Genomic DNA, 14,743 nt, shown 5'->3' with positions numbered 1-14,743 from the left:
ATGTGGAGAGCTGAGGAAGGAGCTCTGAGTAGCACAGATAGTGGGCATAAAGAGTACCCTACACACAAGATTTAGGAGCAGCCTCCTTGGGGGCTGATGGTAGAGGAGAATGGGGTTACTGAGGCTATGGAAAGGCCATGTCTTCTGGCTTCTGTATCTTTTCAATGCTCTCTCTCAACCAAATTAGCTTTTGAATGTAGCTGTCTTCTCCCTCACCCTATACTAATGCTTTACTTGAGACCTACCTCATTTCTAGGAGTATAATTATCTGTTATATAGTTAGTCTATTTATTATATGGTCTCTTTACTCCTAAACTTACTCTTAGCCTTCTACTTTTTATTTTGGCAGTCTAAAATACCTAAACTTTGTTAGTGGCTCTCAATCATCTTGAGGATGAAGCCTAACCACCTCAGCCTGGCATAAGATGCCCTTCATCATCTAGTCGTCTGTATGTTCACCTTCTGCTTCTTTACCCCTTCACATTCTGAATTTCATGCATTCAAATGATCTGTCCCTTTTAAAAGAACACTTCTTTGCCTCCAGGTCTCCTTACATGCTTTCTGTACTTCAAGAATGACTAACTCTCCATCATATTCATTAACCCTGCAAATTTGACTGAAGTGTTTTTTCTGACTCTGCAAAGTCCTTTCTGACTTCCAAACAAAAGCAGGCCTTTCTTCCTGGGCTGGCTTCCTGAGTGTGCATATCTCACATGTGGTCCTAATGCAAAGTCTACAACTGTCTTTTGCTTGTTTCACTTTACAGTTTACGAGCTTCTGGAAGGCAGCAATTTTGACACATGAAACTTTGTACTTCTAGTGCTTGGCTCAGTGTAGTAAATGCCTCAAACTGTGGCCCTTGGACCAATCGCGTTAGTATTGCTAGGAGCTTGTTGATAATGCCGATTTTCTGGTCCTGCTCTATACTTTTATTGAATCAGAAACTCAGGAAGTGGAGACCAGGGATTTGTTTTATCTAGCCCCAACATGATTCTGACACATGATTGAGAACTATTAATCCACTTAAATTAATGACAGCATTCACTGAGATGAGTAAACTCGTATCATAGTAAATGGAGATGAGCTATTGCACTTGGAGTTATCTAGTAAAACCTAATACTGTATTCTAATGATGGCTGCAGTAACTTAAAATAGTGAGCCTATACAAGTAGGATTAACAGTATTTTTGATATCTTAAATTCACATTCAAAATCTGTTCTGAGTCTGTTGAGTAAAACCTTGAGGTTGGAAATTGAATCAACTAAAAGATCATTTTTTTAGAGACAGGGTCTCACTATACAGTTCAGACTGGCCTTGAACTAACTCACTTTTGAAGCACAGACTGGCCTTAAACTTCTGATGATCTTCCTACCTCAGCCTCCCAAATGCTGGGATTATAGGTGTGAACCACCACTGCTGGCCTACCAGTTTATTATTTTACAAAAACTGCCCAATTGTAGTGCACATCTGTAATCCCAGCACTCAGGAAGCTGAAGCAGGAGGATTGCCGTGAGTTAAGAGGCTAGACTGGGCTACATAGAGAGTTCAAGGCCAGACTGAAGAAAATAAATATATATATATATATGTATATAGTGACCTTATCTCAAAAAGCCAAACAAAACAACACAACTACTCATAATTACCACTATCAGAAATAACCAAATTACCAACTCTATCTAGGTAATGCCATACTTTTTATTCTTTACCTTATCCTTGAAATTTCCTACAAGTATAAATCTTCAGTCAGAAGCTTTCACAATTAAATTTTTGAAATATTAACAAACAAGTAGGAATAAAAATATTAACAAACAAGTAGGAATAAAAAGAAAAAGATTTTCTTTTATTATTATAACTTTTTTGTTTGTTTGTTTTCTTTGTATTTTAGGGAAAGGTCTACAGGGTGTTCAGAGTCTCACTACTAGATTGGGCTCGTAGTGATCCACTTGTTTACAGCCACCCAAGAGATGGGATTACAGGTGCACACTACCATGCCCAGTCTCAATTGCCATCTCAGCACACCCCGGCACAGGGCCAGCACGACAGGCTTGGGGATCAAACCTCTGGACCCTGCACCTGCTTGTAGGCACTTTAATCTGCTGAGCTATTTGGCCAGCCCCAAAATTTGAGAAAGTTTTTTTTTGTTTTGTTTGCTTGGTTTTTTTGTTTGTTTGGTTTTTTGGCTACTTCAGGCTGCCTTAAGGGCATGTCTGGTGCAGCTTTTGGAGCTGGGAATTGAACTGCAGTCCTATGCACCTGATTGCATTTGCCCAAGTGGCACTTTAAACAACTGAGCTATCCGGCAAAACCCTGAGATTTTCTGATCCTTATAAAGATATTTTTTTAACTTGAATGAGTAAACTATATACACTATATACAACTATATATATATATATATATATATATATATATATGCAGAATATATTCATTGGGGGAAAGAAAGCTCCTGTCCAAGAGAGGGACAGAAGGGGGCCCCGCGTGGGTGGTCCCCCAAACATGATATTTTGAATGGTTCAGTTGGGCTATATCCTTTTACTTTCTAACACTTAGAATAAATTAGAGATACATAGTAATTTCTTGGTCAGGATAAATATAACTACATGACTACTGCCAGTAAGCTTTAAAAATACTGAACATTGTTGCTTTAAGTTTCTATTATAAGGTGTGGTTACTGTGGTATCTAATATTGTTTCTAGGAAATAGTAAAAATTCATTTGGTATTATTTTAACTTAGAGGACATCTTTCAAGGAAAGTAATCATAAGAGTAAAGCCAATTTTTTTTTTCCTTTTAGGCAGTGCCTTCATGTATTTTCTAGGCTGATACGGAATTTATAATCCTCCTGTCTCAATTCCCAAGTAGTAGGATTGTAGGCATGCACTATTATTTGTTGCTTTACATTATTTTTATTAGTAAGGTCTAATGGTGAGGTGATAGATCAGTTTACTTTTTACTTTTAATAAGCCTGCTGAGGTGACTAGGTAAGATTTTTTGCTTATTCTCAAATAACAAAACAAGTTATAAATTGAAAGCCATAAAACTATAGAATTGGTCAAATTAAAATTTGTGACCTTGGTATAACAAATAACATTTTGCTGAAATTAAACATCTGGGTTGGTTTTCATAGTTTAGAGATAGTTTGTTTTTCATTGGCTAATTTAATTTTCATTTTAGGTTTTGTGTGTGTGTGTGTGTGTGTATGTGTGTTTTGTTTTTTGGGGGGGTTTGTTTTTTTTTGTTTTTATAATACCAGGATTGAACTCAGGACCTTGAGCTTGCCAGGCAAGTACTTATTCTAATTTTCATTTTACTTTTTTTTCTCTTTTTTTGATGGTTTTATTTATTTATAAAACAATAATTTCATCATTCTTATTTTATAACGTGAAAGGTTTGGAGAAGACAAATTGATTCATCCCAAATTATCCAGTTGATCAAACTCCTCACACATACTATTCAGCTCACCCTTTCCATTTTCCATTAAGAAATATTGTTAATAAAAGTGGAAAACAGCTAGTAATTTGAACATTTTATAACTAGACATTGTAATTTTGAGGTACATGTTTAGATCTTCTCTCTTATTCATTTCTTTCAATAATCCTTTTCTGATTATTCTTGCCCAATACATTTTTCTTTCTATGTCTTACACACACCTATATACAGTTTGCAAGATGATATTAAACATTTATTTATATTTCAATTATAACAGCATGATATGCATGGGAAGATTTTCTTGGAATACTTTTCTGTGATTACAAGAATAAGTAGTTATATAAGTCCTTTTTAAGGCACATCAATAAACACCTAAATAATTTAAGATTTTCCCATTATTAGAGTCTAATTTTCATTTTAAATGTGATGGAGCATCGTGGTAACATTGTCATTTACATAGATATTACTACTTTTTTGGTTTGTTTTGTTTTTGTTTTTTCAGTGCTGGTGATAGAAACCAGAACCCTGTGAATACTTGGCAAATACTCTTCCATTGAGCTGCATTTCCCCATTCTCAGCCTATGCTCTTTTTATTATTTTTAACTATTTAGAAGAGGGAGGTGCGTGTGTGTGTGTGCACTCTAACATTTTGGAAGGTATGTACATTATGAAACAACTAAATCAAGCTCATTATGTGTTTATTACCTGACATAGTTGTCATTTTGTGGTAACAATGCTTAAAATCTATCTCTTGACATTTTTCAGAATACAATATATTATTAACTATGGTCACCATGTTATACGATAGATCTTGGGAACTTATTCCTCCTATCTAGCTGAAATTTTGTAACCTTTGACCAACATTTCTTCTATCACCACTCCAGCCCTCAAGAACCATTATTGTAGTTTTTATTGTACAGGATCAATTTCTTTAGATTCTACATATAAATGAGATTGCGTGATACTTGTCTTTTTATGGCTGGCTTATTTCACTTATAATATCTTCTGTGTTCATCCATGCTATTGCAAATGACTGGGCTTCCTTGTATGATTCTAACATTGCATTGTGTCTGTCTCAGTTTATTTATACAGTCATATCTTGATTTCTTATCTTAGCTGTGGCAAGTAATGCTAAGATGGGGGGGTGAGAATAGCTCCTTAACATAATGATTTGGTTCCTGCTGGTTGTATTACTTTTTTTGTTTGTTTGTTTTGCTGCCAATGTATGTTTACATGAATTGTTACAAAGTGTTAGAAAATGGTTCATTGAAAAGACCTAGTCTTGCCACTGTGATTGAATATAATGCTAGATGCTGTGGAACACTGTTTAGTTTAGCATGCCTGTATGTGCATTTCTTCTCTGTTCTAAATGGATCACTTATGCCATCATTTGGCACCAACATACTTATAAACACCGATACAAAATGGGTACTATACCTGCCGTGACAGCCCCACCCCCAGGGCAGGCTGAGACTGCGATTGAGACTGGGTGTGGTGGTGCATGCCTGTAATCCCAGCTCTTGGGAGGCTATAAACAGGCAGATCACTACAAGTCCAATCTAGTAGTGAGACCCTGAATACCCCCTAGACCCTTCCCTAAAATACAGGGGGGGAAAAGCGTCTACTCAAAATGGGCACTATAGTCTTGTGGTAGCATTCAGGTAAAGGTGGTAATTCAGAAGACCTATAAAATATACGTATTTTAGGTTAACATGAAAGTAATTTTTAAATTCTCCTATGTCTGTGTGACTATAACATGTAACCTTTAAATATTCACACTATTTACAAAACTCTAACCAGAATATATAATAACTACCATCGTTTTAAACTTTTTTCACTTATGTAAAGTTTAAATCACATTATTTCATTCTGTTATTACCTTTTCAGTCCATTTTTAAAATTTTGTTCTTTCTACATTTGTTCTACCCTTTTTCTTGCCGTAGTATCCCCAATGTGTCCCCTCCCTCATGCTACACATTTTTATGGCTTCATGGTTCTTGTAAAGGTTATAGTTTCCTATTCCAGTTAGTCTGGATGTACTTCCCACCCTCCATGGTAGATGCAGGCCAGTGATGACTTTTTATCTGAGAGTTTCCTGCCAGAGGGCCAAGAGGGAGAGGCTTTTTGGTTATAGATGAAATGGAGATGCCATAAACTGAGTGCTTTCTGAAGTTTCTGTACCCTACTTTATCTCCTCATTCTCTGAAAATTACCCATCAAGGAAGCCATTTGTAACAGGATAGAGCAAAACTTAACAACAGGAGTGTGCAAGAGTCTCTAGAAGAGACTCTTGGTAGTGAGAGTGGCTTACTTTTTGATTCTGTTATCTTCTTCAGTTATCTTCCATCAAATTATCTGTATGGTTGAAGCTAGTTCTAGCTTGTTTTTATATGGTACTGGAAGGAATTCTGAAATTATCCATGTTATAATTAAAAACATTTCATTTATTCATTCATTTTGCATTACTGGGGATTGAACCCTAGGGTGTTCTACCACCAAGCTACATATCCAGCACTTTTTACTTTTTATCTTGAATCAGGGTCTCAAAGTTGGGTTCTCTGGTTTTAACCTTCCAACTGTTGTGATTATATAAATGCCACTATTCCAGGTTATAATTTAAACTCTTTTTTTATGTACCTAGGTGAAGATGGAGCTGGAAAAACAAGCTTAATAAGAAAAATTCAAGGAATAGAAGAGTATAAGAAAGGAAGAGGATTGGAATATTTGTACTTAAATGTACATGACGAAGACAGGGATGGTGAGTGTCTCATGTTTTCTGAAGTCTGTTCTAAGGTGAATTTCTGTTTACCCTTTACTTAGTGCCATTTTAAAAATTTTTTTACTTTATTTATTTGGTACAAGGTCTTACTATGCAGCTGGAACTCGTAGTGATCCTCCTGTTTTAGCCTTCCCAGTGCTGGGGTTATAGACATGCGCCACCACACCTGATTTCAGTAGCTGGCTTGGAATGGGGCCAGCACTGGCATGTGGTACCAGGGATCGAACTGGGGTCCTTGTGCAGACCACAGAGCTATCTCACCGGCTCCTAGAGTGCCATTTTTTACTAGATGTTCTGCAATCTCATACTCTTCAATAAATAGTTATATTTAGGTACACTTTCATTGATTTGGGATTGGGATTCATGTAGTGATAATTCTTATGCAAATACTGACCTTTTTTTTTAAATTTGTTTATTTATTTATTTTATTTATTTTGTGTGTGTGTGGCCAGCTCAGCCCACCCGGGGGCGGGGCTGGCTGGCATGTGGTGCTGGGTGATTGAACCGCGGTCCCTGTGCTTTGCTAAGCTTGTTCTCAGTAGGTGCTTTAGACCACTGAGCCATCTCACCAGCCCCAATACTGACCTTCTTGAAGAATCTTAATTTTCAATTTCTCTTTCCTCGGATAGTAATTTACTGATTCCTTTTCTCACCCTCATTTTCTAATAATATAACCTATTGTCCAGATATTTTCATCTGATAAGCCATTTTTTTCTTCTATACACCACTAAACTTCTCATTTTGGTCTATAATATCTTGAGTATGCAGAGTTCTCCCTGCTGATGGAAAAAAGATAAACATGTTATATAGTCTTTTTATCTTTGGATTAAAAAATCTGAAGTAGAGAGCTGGAAACAGTGGCACACTGTAATCATAGCACTTGAGAGGCTGAAGCATCAAGATTGCTGAGTTTGAGGCCTCCCTGGGCTACATAATGAATTCAGAGCTATCCATAAAGAGATACTGCTTCAAAGAAAACAAGGACAACAACAGAAAATAAATATAAAGTAAAGAATACTCTATTCTGATTGCTCATCATATCACTTTAGGTCTTTACTAAATTGGGAGATGTAACCTAAGTACTTGAACTGTACCAAAGCTAGTAGAGCTTTCTTGTGGAAATGGCCTGAAATACCAAGTAGTATTGTTAGTTGGACAATGAGATGACTTTATCCTATTGCCTTGGTAACTTTTGTCTGTTACAGATCAAACAAGATGTAATGTATGGATCTTAGATGGAGACCTGTATCATAAAGGGCTCCTTAAATTTTCCCTGGATGCCATTTCTCTGAAGGACACTCTAGTTATGCTGGTTGTTGATATGTCAAAGCCTTGGACTGCTTTGGATTCTTTACAGAAATGGGCAAGTGTTGTTAGAGAACATGTTGACAAACTGAAAATTCCTCCTGAAGAAATGAAAGAAATGGAACAAAAGTGTAAGTAACCTAAAAATATAAATACAGATTTAAAATACCTAATGTCATAGCTGATTATAAAAATCATTAGGAATTTTTTCTTTGAATAAATTTGATAAAGGAAACAATGTGACTAGTGTTTTTGAAGTTCAGTTTGAATAATATGCTAGTTTTAAGTTGGAAACATACATAATGATAAACTCTGGTATAGGTACCTTTTCTTTCTAAAAGGTTGTGTGTATTCATTTTGAAAAGTAATATTTCAGGGTGAGAAAAATTTGAATCTTCAACTGCTCATTTTTAGCATTTTTATTTCCTGATTAGTAATTGTTACCAACTTTGTCAAATGAAATATGTCTGAAGATACGGTTAACAACATAAAAAAATGTTAAGGTGCTTTTATTTACAAAGTACATGTTTTGCATATTAGGAATTTTCATGAAAATTAGAAAAAGTGATACAGGATTATTTTTGATAGATTGTAAACAAATGACATTTTATTTATTTGCTAGGGTTATACTTTGCCTGAGACAATACTTGAATGAAATGCTTTGTTACTGGTAACTTATAATTGTTAGGGGAAATTGACAAGCTACAGGAAATAATAAAAATTGAAGATAATCATTGAAAAATGTTTAAATCTTCTTTTTGTTTGTTTGTTTAAATACTTTGAATCTGTACTTTCTTTTCCCTGGTAAGCATTGCCTGTGGAGTTTTGTTTTGTTTTTCCTTTTTTTTTTTTAATCTAATTTTATGTTAGAGTAGTGGTTCTCAAGGTGTGGCTCCCTAGACCAGCAGCATCAGTTTAGTACAGCTAGGAATTTGGCAGAAATACAAACACACACACCCTCCCTTTTTTTGTTGTTGTTGGTGCTAGAGATTGAACCTAGGGCCTTGTGCATATCAGGTAAGTCCTCTCCAACTGAGCTATCCCCTGAACCCTGACAGTCTTTTTTAATGTTATAGTTTTCCTGTAGCATTAAATATTCTTTGAAAACTCCAGTGTTTTATGGCTCTGTGGCACGCTTCCTTGTGTAACACTTTAATTTTGGATTTTTTTTTTTTTTTAACGTATTTAGTACAAGGTCTACAGGGTCTCACTACACATATCGGACTTGTATTGATCCTCCTGTTTTTCAGCCTCCCAAGTGCTAGGATTACAGGGATGCGCCGCCACACCCAGTCTCATTTGCCTATCTCAGCACGCCCTGGGAGTGGGGCCGGCATGGCATGCTGGTGATCGAACCCCAGCCCCTGAATCTGCCTAAGCAGGTGCTTTAATCCACTGAGCTATCTGGCCAGCCCGTATTACTATAATTTTGTGCAGTGGCTAATTCATTTGAAGATTTTTTTTGTTTTACTTTTAAACATGAAAAAGTCTTATAATGGAAATTCCCATATGTGTACATCACTTATTGTGTCCTTGAAAATTCATAGAATTAGAGTCAAACTTTTTAAATGATTGTTTTAACAATCTTCAAAGAGACTTCTAAAAGTTTAATCGCTCATTAATGTTTGAGGCTTAAAGAATGAATATGCTCCCAAGACTGAGCCTAAGTAAAAGGAGACCCAAATAAAGAACTTGGAGAAAAGAAGTTAATATTAGAAAACAATCTAGCTCCATGTTTTAAATTGTGAGATCTTTTTTCTTCCACATTTATTTTTCTTCATCCTTTCTATGCCTTTCTTTCAGAAAAGGTAAAGAGCCAAATATTAGACTTACCCAAAGTCTTTTATAGAGACCTCCATAGTACCACACACCTGGAGCCATCAATGCAGTAGCATGCCTCAGAATTATTATTGTGGGTTCAATGTTTGTATATTCTTTTGAAATAGATTTCTCAAAACCTTTTTTGTGCCTTACATAAGACTGTGTATGAACTTGAGTGAAACATGTTTGTAGACTGTGGCAGGAATAGTTTACCTGCTAAAATAAACCAGTTACTAAACTGCGTTTACTTTGATTTTCAGTGATTAGAGACTTCCAAGAATATGTGGAGCCAGGAGAAGAATTCCCAGCTTCTCCTCAGAGAAGAAGCACCACATCACAGGAAGACAAAGATGACAGTGTAGTTTTACCACTGGGTGCAGATACACTTACACATAACCTGGGCATTCCAATAATAGTAGTTTGCACAAAGGTTAGTTTGCTTCCTTCAGATTTTGCTGCTTGTGTTTGCCAAGGCTGAACAACTATTTTGTTTTCTAGGGGTTTTTTTTGTTTGTTTTATTTTGGAGTTACATTAGTTTTCCTAGATATTTTCTTATTTGTTGTTGTTGTTGTCTTTTTGAGACAGCGTCTCACTATGAATTTCAGGCTGGCCTTGAACTCACTTTGTAGTATGTCTTTTATCCCTGATCCCCACACCCCACAAAATTCTGGTGCCCTGTATGCAGGGAAGGAGAGTACAAAGTAATTATTCTGCCTCTGGATGCCACCCAACCCACCATGCTACATTACTGCTAATCCCTCCATCCCACTCTTAAGTCTTAAAGATCAGTGCTCACCCATTCCACATTGGGATGCATACAAAACTGCAGGCCTGCTTTTGTCCAGTTATGTCTTTTGTCTGTGATGAAGGGTTGTTTTCTCAAATCTAGCTTTTTACTTATACAGAAGACTCCTCTTTTGGGAACAGGATGAATCTTTTCATCTTGATCTATGTTTTATGGCTGCCAGCTTTTATGAGCTTAATCATAGGGGTTTTTTTTGCAGTTTAAAATTTTAATTGGGCTGGAGAGATGGCTCAGCGGTCTAAAGCACCTGCTTGGAACAAGCTTGACAGAAGCACAGGGACCACGGTTAGATCTCCCAGCACCACATGGCAGCCAGCCACGCCCCCTGGTGGGCTGAGCTGGCCACACACACACACACACACACACACACACACAATAAATAAATGTAATAAATAGCAGAATATATTTTAAAAAATAAATAAGTGAAATTTTAATTAAAAGGTGACCTAAATGTGTATTTCAAATCTTACTAAACTTATTTATCTGAAATACATGACTTACACAGAGGACAGATAGATTTTCAATAACTTCTGGAAGCCCATTGTCCATTTAAAAATACTTTTCTATAAAAACTCTTCTGAAAGAAATATTTTTTCTTTTATACCTCATAAAAGCTAGTTGTAAATTTCCACTGTGGTCTACTGTGATGGACTCATTTTACGGTCTACTCTGATGATGAAGATGGCACAAATGTGTAGATCAGGCAATTGATGCAAACGAAAAGTGACAAAGATGCCTCCACCATGTCCCTGAAGAGGAGTTGCACCCTTGATGCTCACAGCTGATGGCTTTTTCTTCTTTCCTTTTCCTTTTTTACTTCCCTCTCCTTGCTGAAGAGATTTGGGTCACCACCTCATTTTCTGTGTCCTGGATTTTCACTTAGGTATCATTTCTGCTACATACATTACTGACTTATGTGATGGAAATTCCCCCAGACAAAGGCTGCCATCTTCTTGTTTCAGCTAGACTTAGACTCTGCCCCTGTATTGAATGTCACGATTCCATTCCCTAGAGTACATCTTATTTTTCTTAATAACTGCTTTAAGTCTAACTGCTGAGCATCCATCTTGAATCTCGGTAGCTGTAGGATGTTTGACAGCCTTACCTATCAGGATCCACTTCCCCTCTGTGATGGTTTTCTTATTTAAATAAGCAGGGTACATACAGATAAGCCTGTCTTGGTCAGCTGGGAGCGAGCAGCAGCCAAGCAAGCCATAGCCACACACAACACGTGATAGTAGCTGGAAGTCCAAGGCGCTCCCCATCATAGTTCCTTTGAAAGGATATTTTATTTCAAATACTCGTATTTTGTGAATCTCATTTTCCTAATTTCAGTTACTCTTCATTGTACAGTCAGCTTAGAAATAGTTACACATGAAATGATAGTTTAAGTTTTTTGTGGGTTTTTTGATAGTTTAAGTTTTATAGAATAAAATTGTTTAACACTACATTATCATTCCCTAAGAGTGGAGAAGAGTGTGTACTTAAACTTTTTTTTTTTTTTTTTTATGTATTTGGTAAAGGGTCTTACCATACACCTCCAACTCGTAGTGATCCTCCTGTTTTCAGTCTCCCTAGCATGGAATGTGATGTGGGGTATACTTAACTTTTAAGAAACCTTTTAGCCTCTACTATTTAAAGGTGATGTGAAATTATCAATGCTTTGTATTTATTAAGAAGTGCTGAAATTTCAGATGGCAGAGATGGGGTGTTTGACTGAGAAACAGAGGTGAAGGCCCCTGCAGAGGAAAGGAGGCTGGGAATCGTCCCCTCCACACCCCTAGAAGTTCTAGGATCCCAGCAGAAGTGAGTTGGGGTTTTTTTTCCTAAGAATAAGTGAATCATTGTAGATTATCAATCTGGGGCGGAGATCAACATCATCTACCAAGAGTGGAAAATTTATGAACCCTACGGACCAAGCTTGAAAGGAAATCCAGAAGAGAGAATTGAAAAACAAAAACAATGCGTGATGATTCGAGCTGAAGTTTTGAAGATGAAAGATCCCAAACAGATCATCCGGGACATGGAGAAGTGGGATGAAATGGAGTTTAACCCAGTACAACCACCACAGTTTAATGAGAAAGTACTGAAAAACATAAAAAGCTTCGGGAAACCTTTGTATCCTATGACTTTATAAAAAAGAGAATCCGGATATTTATAAAGAATTGAGAAAGCTAGAAGTAGAATACAAACAGAAAAGGGCTCAACTTAGCCAGTACTTGTGTTGCTGTCAAGAATGCTCAGCATGTAGAAGTAGAGTATTCCTTTGCCAGATATGCCACATGCTCCTTTCAACATCTTAATCCAGGACATTGCACTTCTGGTGCCCAGCCACCCTCCATCCTAAAGAAGACCCCAGGCTATGGACCTCCATCTCGAATAGTTTCCATCCTTTTCTTGGACACGGTGTTCCAGGTTTCCTCCCTGGCATGAAACCTCCAGGTCCTCCACCTGGTCCACCTCCCCAGCTCTTACAGATGTAGGGCTGAGAAAGTGGGCTTTGCTTCTCATCTTCCTCCTCATAGGTGAGATGAAGACATGTTATAGAGCCCTGATCTTGCACAGCACAGTAATGATGATGATGTTTCCAGCACCAGTGAAGATGACGGCTACCCTGAGGACGTGGATCAGAACAAGCATGATGACAGCACTGATGACAGTGATAGGTCAGATGAAGAAAGTGATGGGGACGGGTTTATGCACCTAGACGATAATGAGCTAGACAACACCGAGGAAAAGAAGTCAGGTCTGAGTGTGCTGTTTGCAGATATGCCTGGGAAATCAAGAAAAAGAACGTGAAGGAACTGACGCCTCTTCAAGCCATGATGCTGTGAAATCCCTGAGGAAGGTCGTGAAGTGGAGGAATTTTCAGATGATGATGATGAGGATTCAGAGGATTCTGAAGCAGAGAAACAGTCACGGAAGCAGCCCAAAGAAGGCTCACGAGGGTGCAGCCTCAGCTTCCTCCCAGCAGCAGGTGCCCCCACAGTCCAATCCTCCTCCTCAGATTCAGGCTCCGCCCATGCGAGGACCTCTTTTGGGTCCCCACCCACCCCGCCTCTGTGCCCTCCAGGACCACCCACAGGCCTCCCTCCTGGCCTACCTCCCGGCACCCCTCCATTCTTGCCACCTGGAATGCTAGGACTCAGCCTCTCCCAACTTGTGCCCCCAGGACCACAATCAGGTCAACCCCCTGACCCTCCTCTAGGGATGCCTCCTGGCCCCCCTCCACAGGGCCCTCCCACCCAGGCTACCTCCCCCAGTGCCTCCAGACCTGTGCGCACCTCAGCTTCCTCCCGGCGGACCTGCCCTTCCTGGGCTTTTTCTGCCAGCTTCCCTGCTGAACCCAGGGATGCTGAGTGTTCCCCCCAACTTGATTCAGCACCCCAAGGCGGATGACATGAGTGCAGCCACCATTGAGAAAAAAGCCATAGTGACCATCAGTGCCAAGCTACAATTCACCAATCCCAAGGCAGAGTTACTTGATTTGTGCCCACTGCACTGAAGGTACGTCGGGAAAATAAAGAGGCCCCTGCTGCTCCCTAAAGAAAGTCAGAGGATGATTCTGCTGTTCCTGTTGCCATAGCAGCCCCCTTTCATGAAGGAGATGGAAAGCCTGCTGTGACAGCTGTTGGTGGCAAAACAGGCTTGTGTTCCAGCAGCTGATGGGAGCAAGACCCGTGTAGTAAGACTAGTGAAAGAGCCACTTCCACTGTCAGGGTGTGGTGTTCGAGGAATATTTTATTTTATTTTATTTCTTTTTTGGGCAGAACTGGGGATTGAACTCAGACCCTTGCACTTGCCAGGGAAGCGCTTATTCCACTGAGCCATCTCCCCGGCCCCTGTTTGAGGAATATTTAGAGCTTAGCCTTGTTTGGAATTTCCTGCACCTGAGAGGGGTATTGCTTCTGGAAGAGTGGTCCCTGAAGCAGTGCTGCTAACATCCGTTCTCTTCCTGCTGCTGTTTTCTTCCCATTTCTTCCCCTTTTCCAGTTGTTCGGAAATTTATGACCAGGTTCATCTTACTTATGCATTTTGACTCTTCTTGTGTGCTGTGGGCCCTGGAATAGAGATTTCTCAGAAAGTTTCATCTTTTTTGTGCTTGAGTTATTTTTAATATTTTCATGGAAATATTTTGTAATATTTTACTTATAGTAAAATGGATTACAGTATCATTTCCTAATTCAAAGTAAAATATGGGAGAAGAAAATGTACAGTTCTTTTATTAAAATTATTTCCCATTGACCTAAAAAAAAGTGCTCATCACTTTCAAAATTAATTTAGATCTTTTACTATATACTTCTTCTGTTTTTGTCTTTTTGAAACAAGGTTTTGCTGTGCAGTTCAGGTTGGATTTGAACTCACTTTGTAGCCTCGGCTGGCCTCAGACTTGCAGTGATCCTCTTGCCTCAGCCTTTTTGTGCTGGGATTACTGTTGAGCTACATCTCCAGTCTTCTCAGTAGCAGTATATCTTTACTGCTTGTAAGTCATAGAATAAAATATCAGAACATAGGCCAGGGATATAACTCAGTGGCACAGCACCAGCCTGGCAAGCATGGGGTCATGAGTTCAATTCCTAGTGCCACAAAAAATATAAATACTATAT

At 38.4% G+C, this 14,743-nt stretch overlaps 1 protein-coding gene and 1 pseudogene across 1 annotated transcript in view; one reads left to right on the top strand and one right to left on the bottom strand.

Annotated features, from left to right (window-relative positions):
* Dync1li1 (dynein cytoplasmic 1 light intermediate chain 1) overlaps positions 1 to 14,743 on the top strand; it is a 60,758-nt gene that overhangs the window by 18,212 nt on the left and 27,803 nt on the right. Inside the window, exons 3-5 of the mRNA XM_004634230.2 lie at positions 6,067 to 6,183; positions 7,410 to 7,640; positions 9,591 to 9,760. Of these exons, the coding sequence (XP_004634287.1) occupies positions 6,067 to 6,183; positions 7,410 to 7,640; positions 9,591 to 9,760 (518 nt within the window). The remainder of the gene's footprint in view (positions 1 to 6,066; positions 6,184 to 7,409; positions 7,641 to 9,590; positions 9,761 to 14,743) is intronic.
* On the bottom strand, positions 10,775 to 11,401 carry LOC105742550 (annotated as a pseudogene).

The sequence above is a fragment of the Octodon degus genome, unplaced genomic scaffold, assembly GCF_000260255.1.
Source record: "Octodon degus isolate 3935 unplaced genomic scaffold, OctDeg1.0 scaffold00059, whole genome shotgun sequence".
Classification (NCBI taxonomy): Eukaryota; Metazoa; Chordata; class Mammalia; order Rodentia; family Octodontidae; genus Octodon; species Octodon degus.
This window is presented reverse-complemented; position numbering and strand designations above follow the sequence as displayed.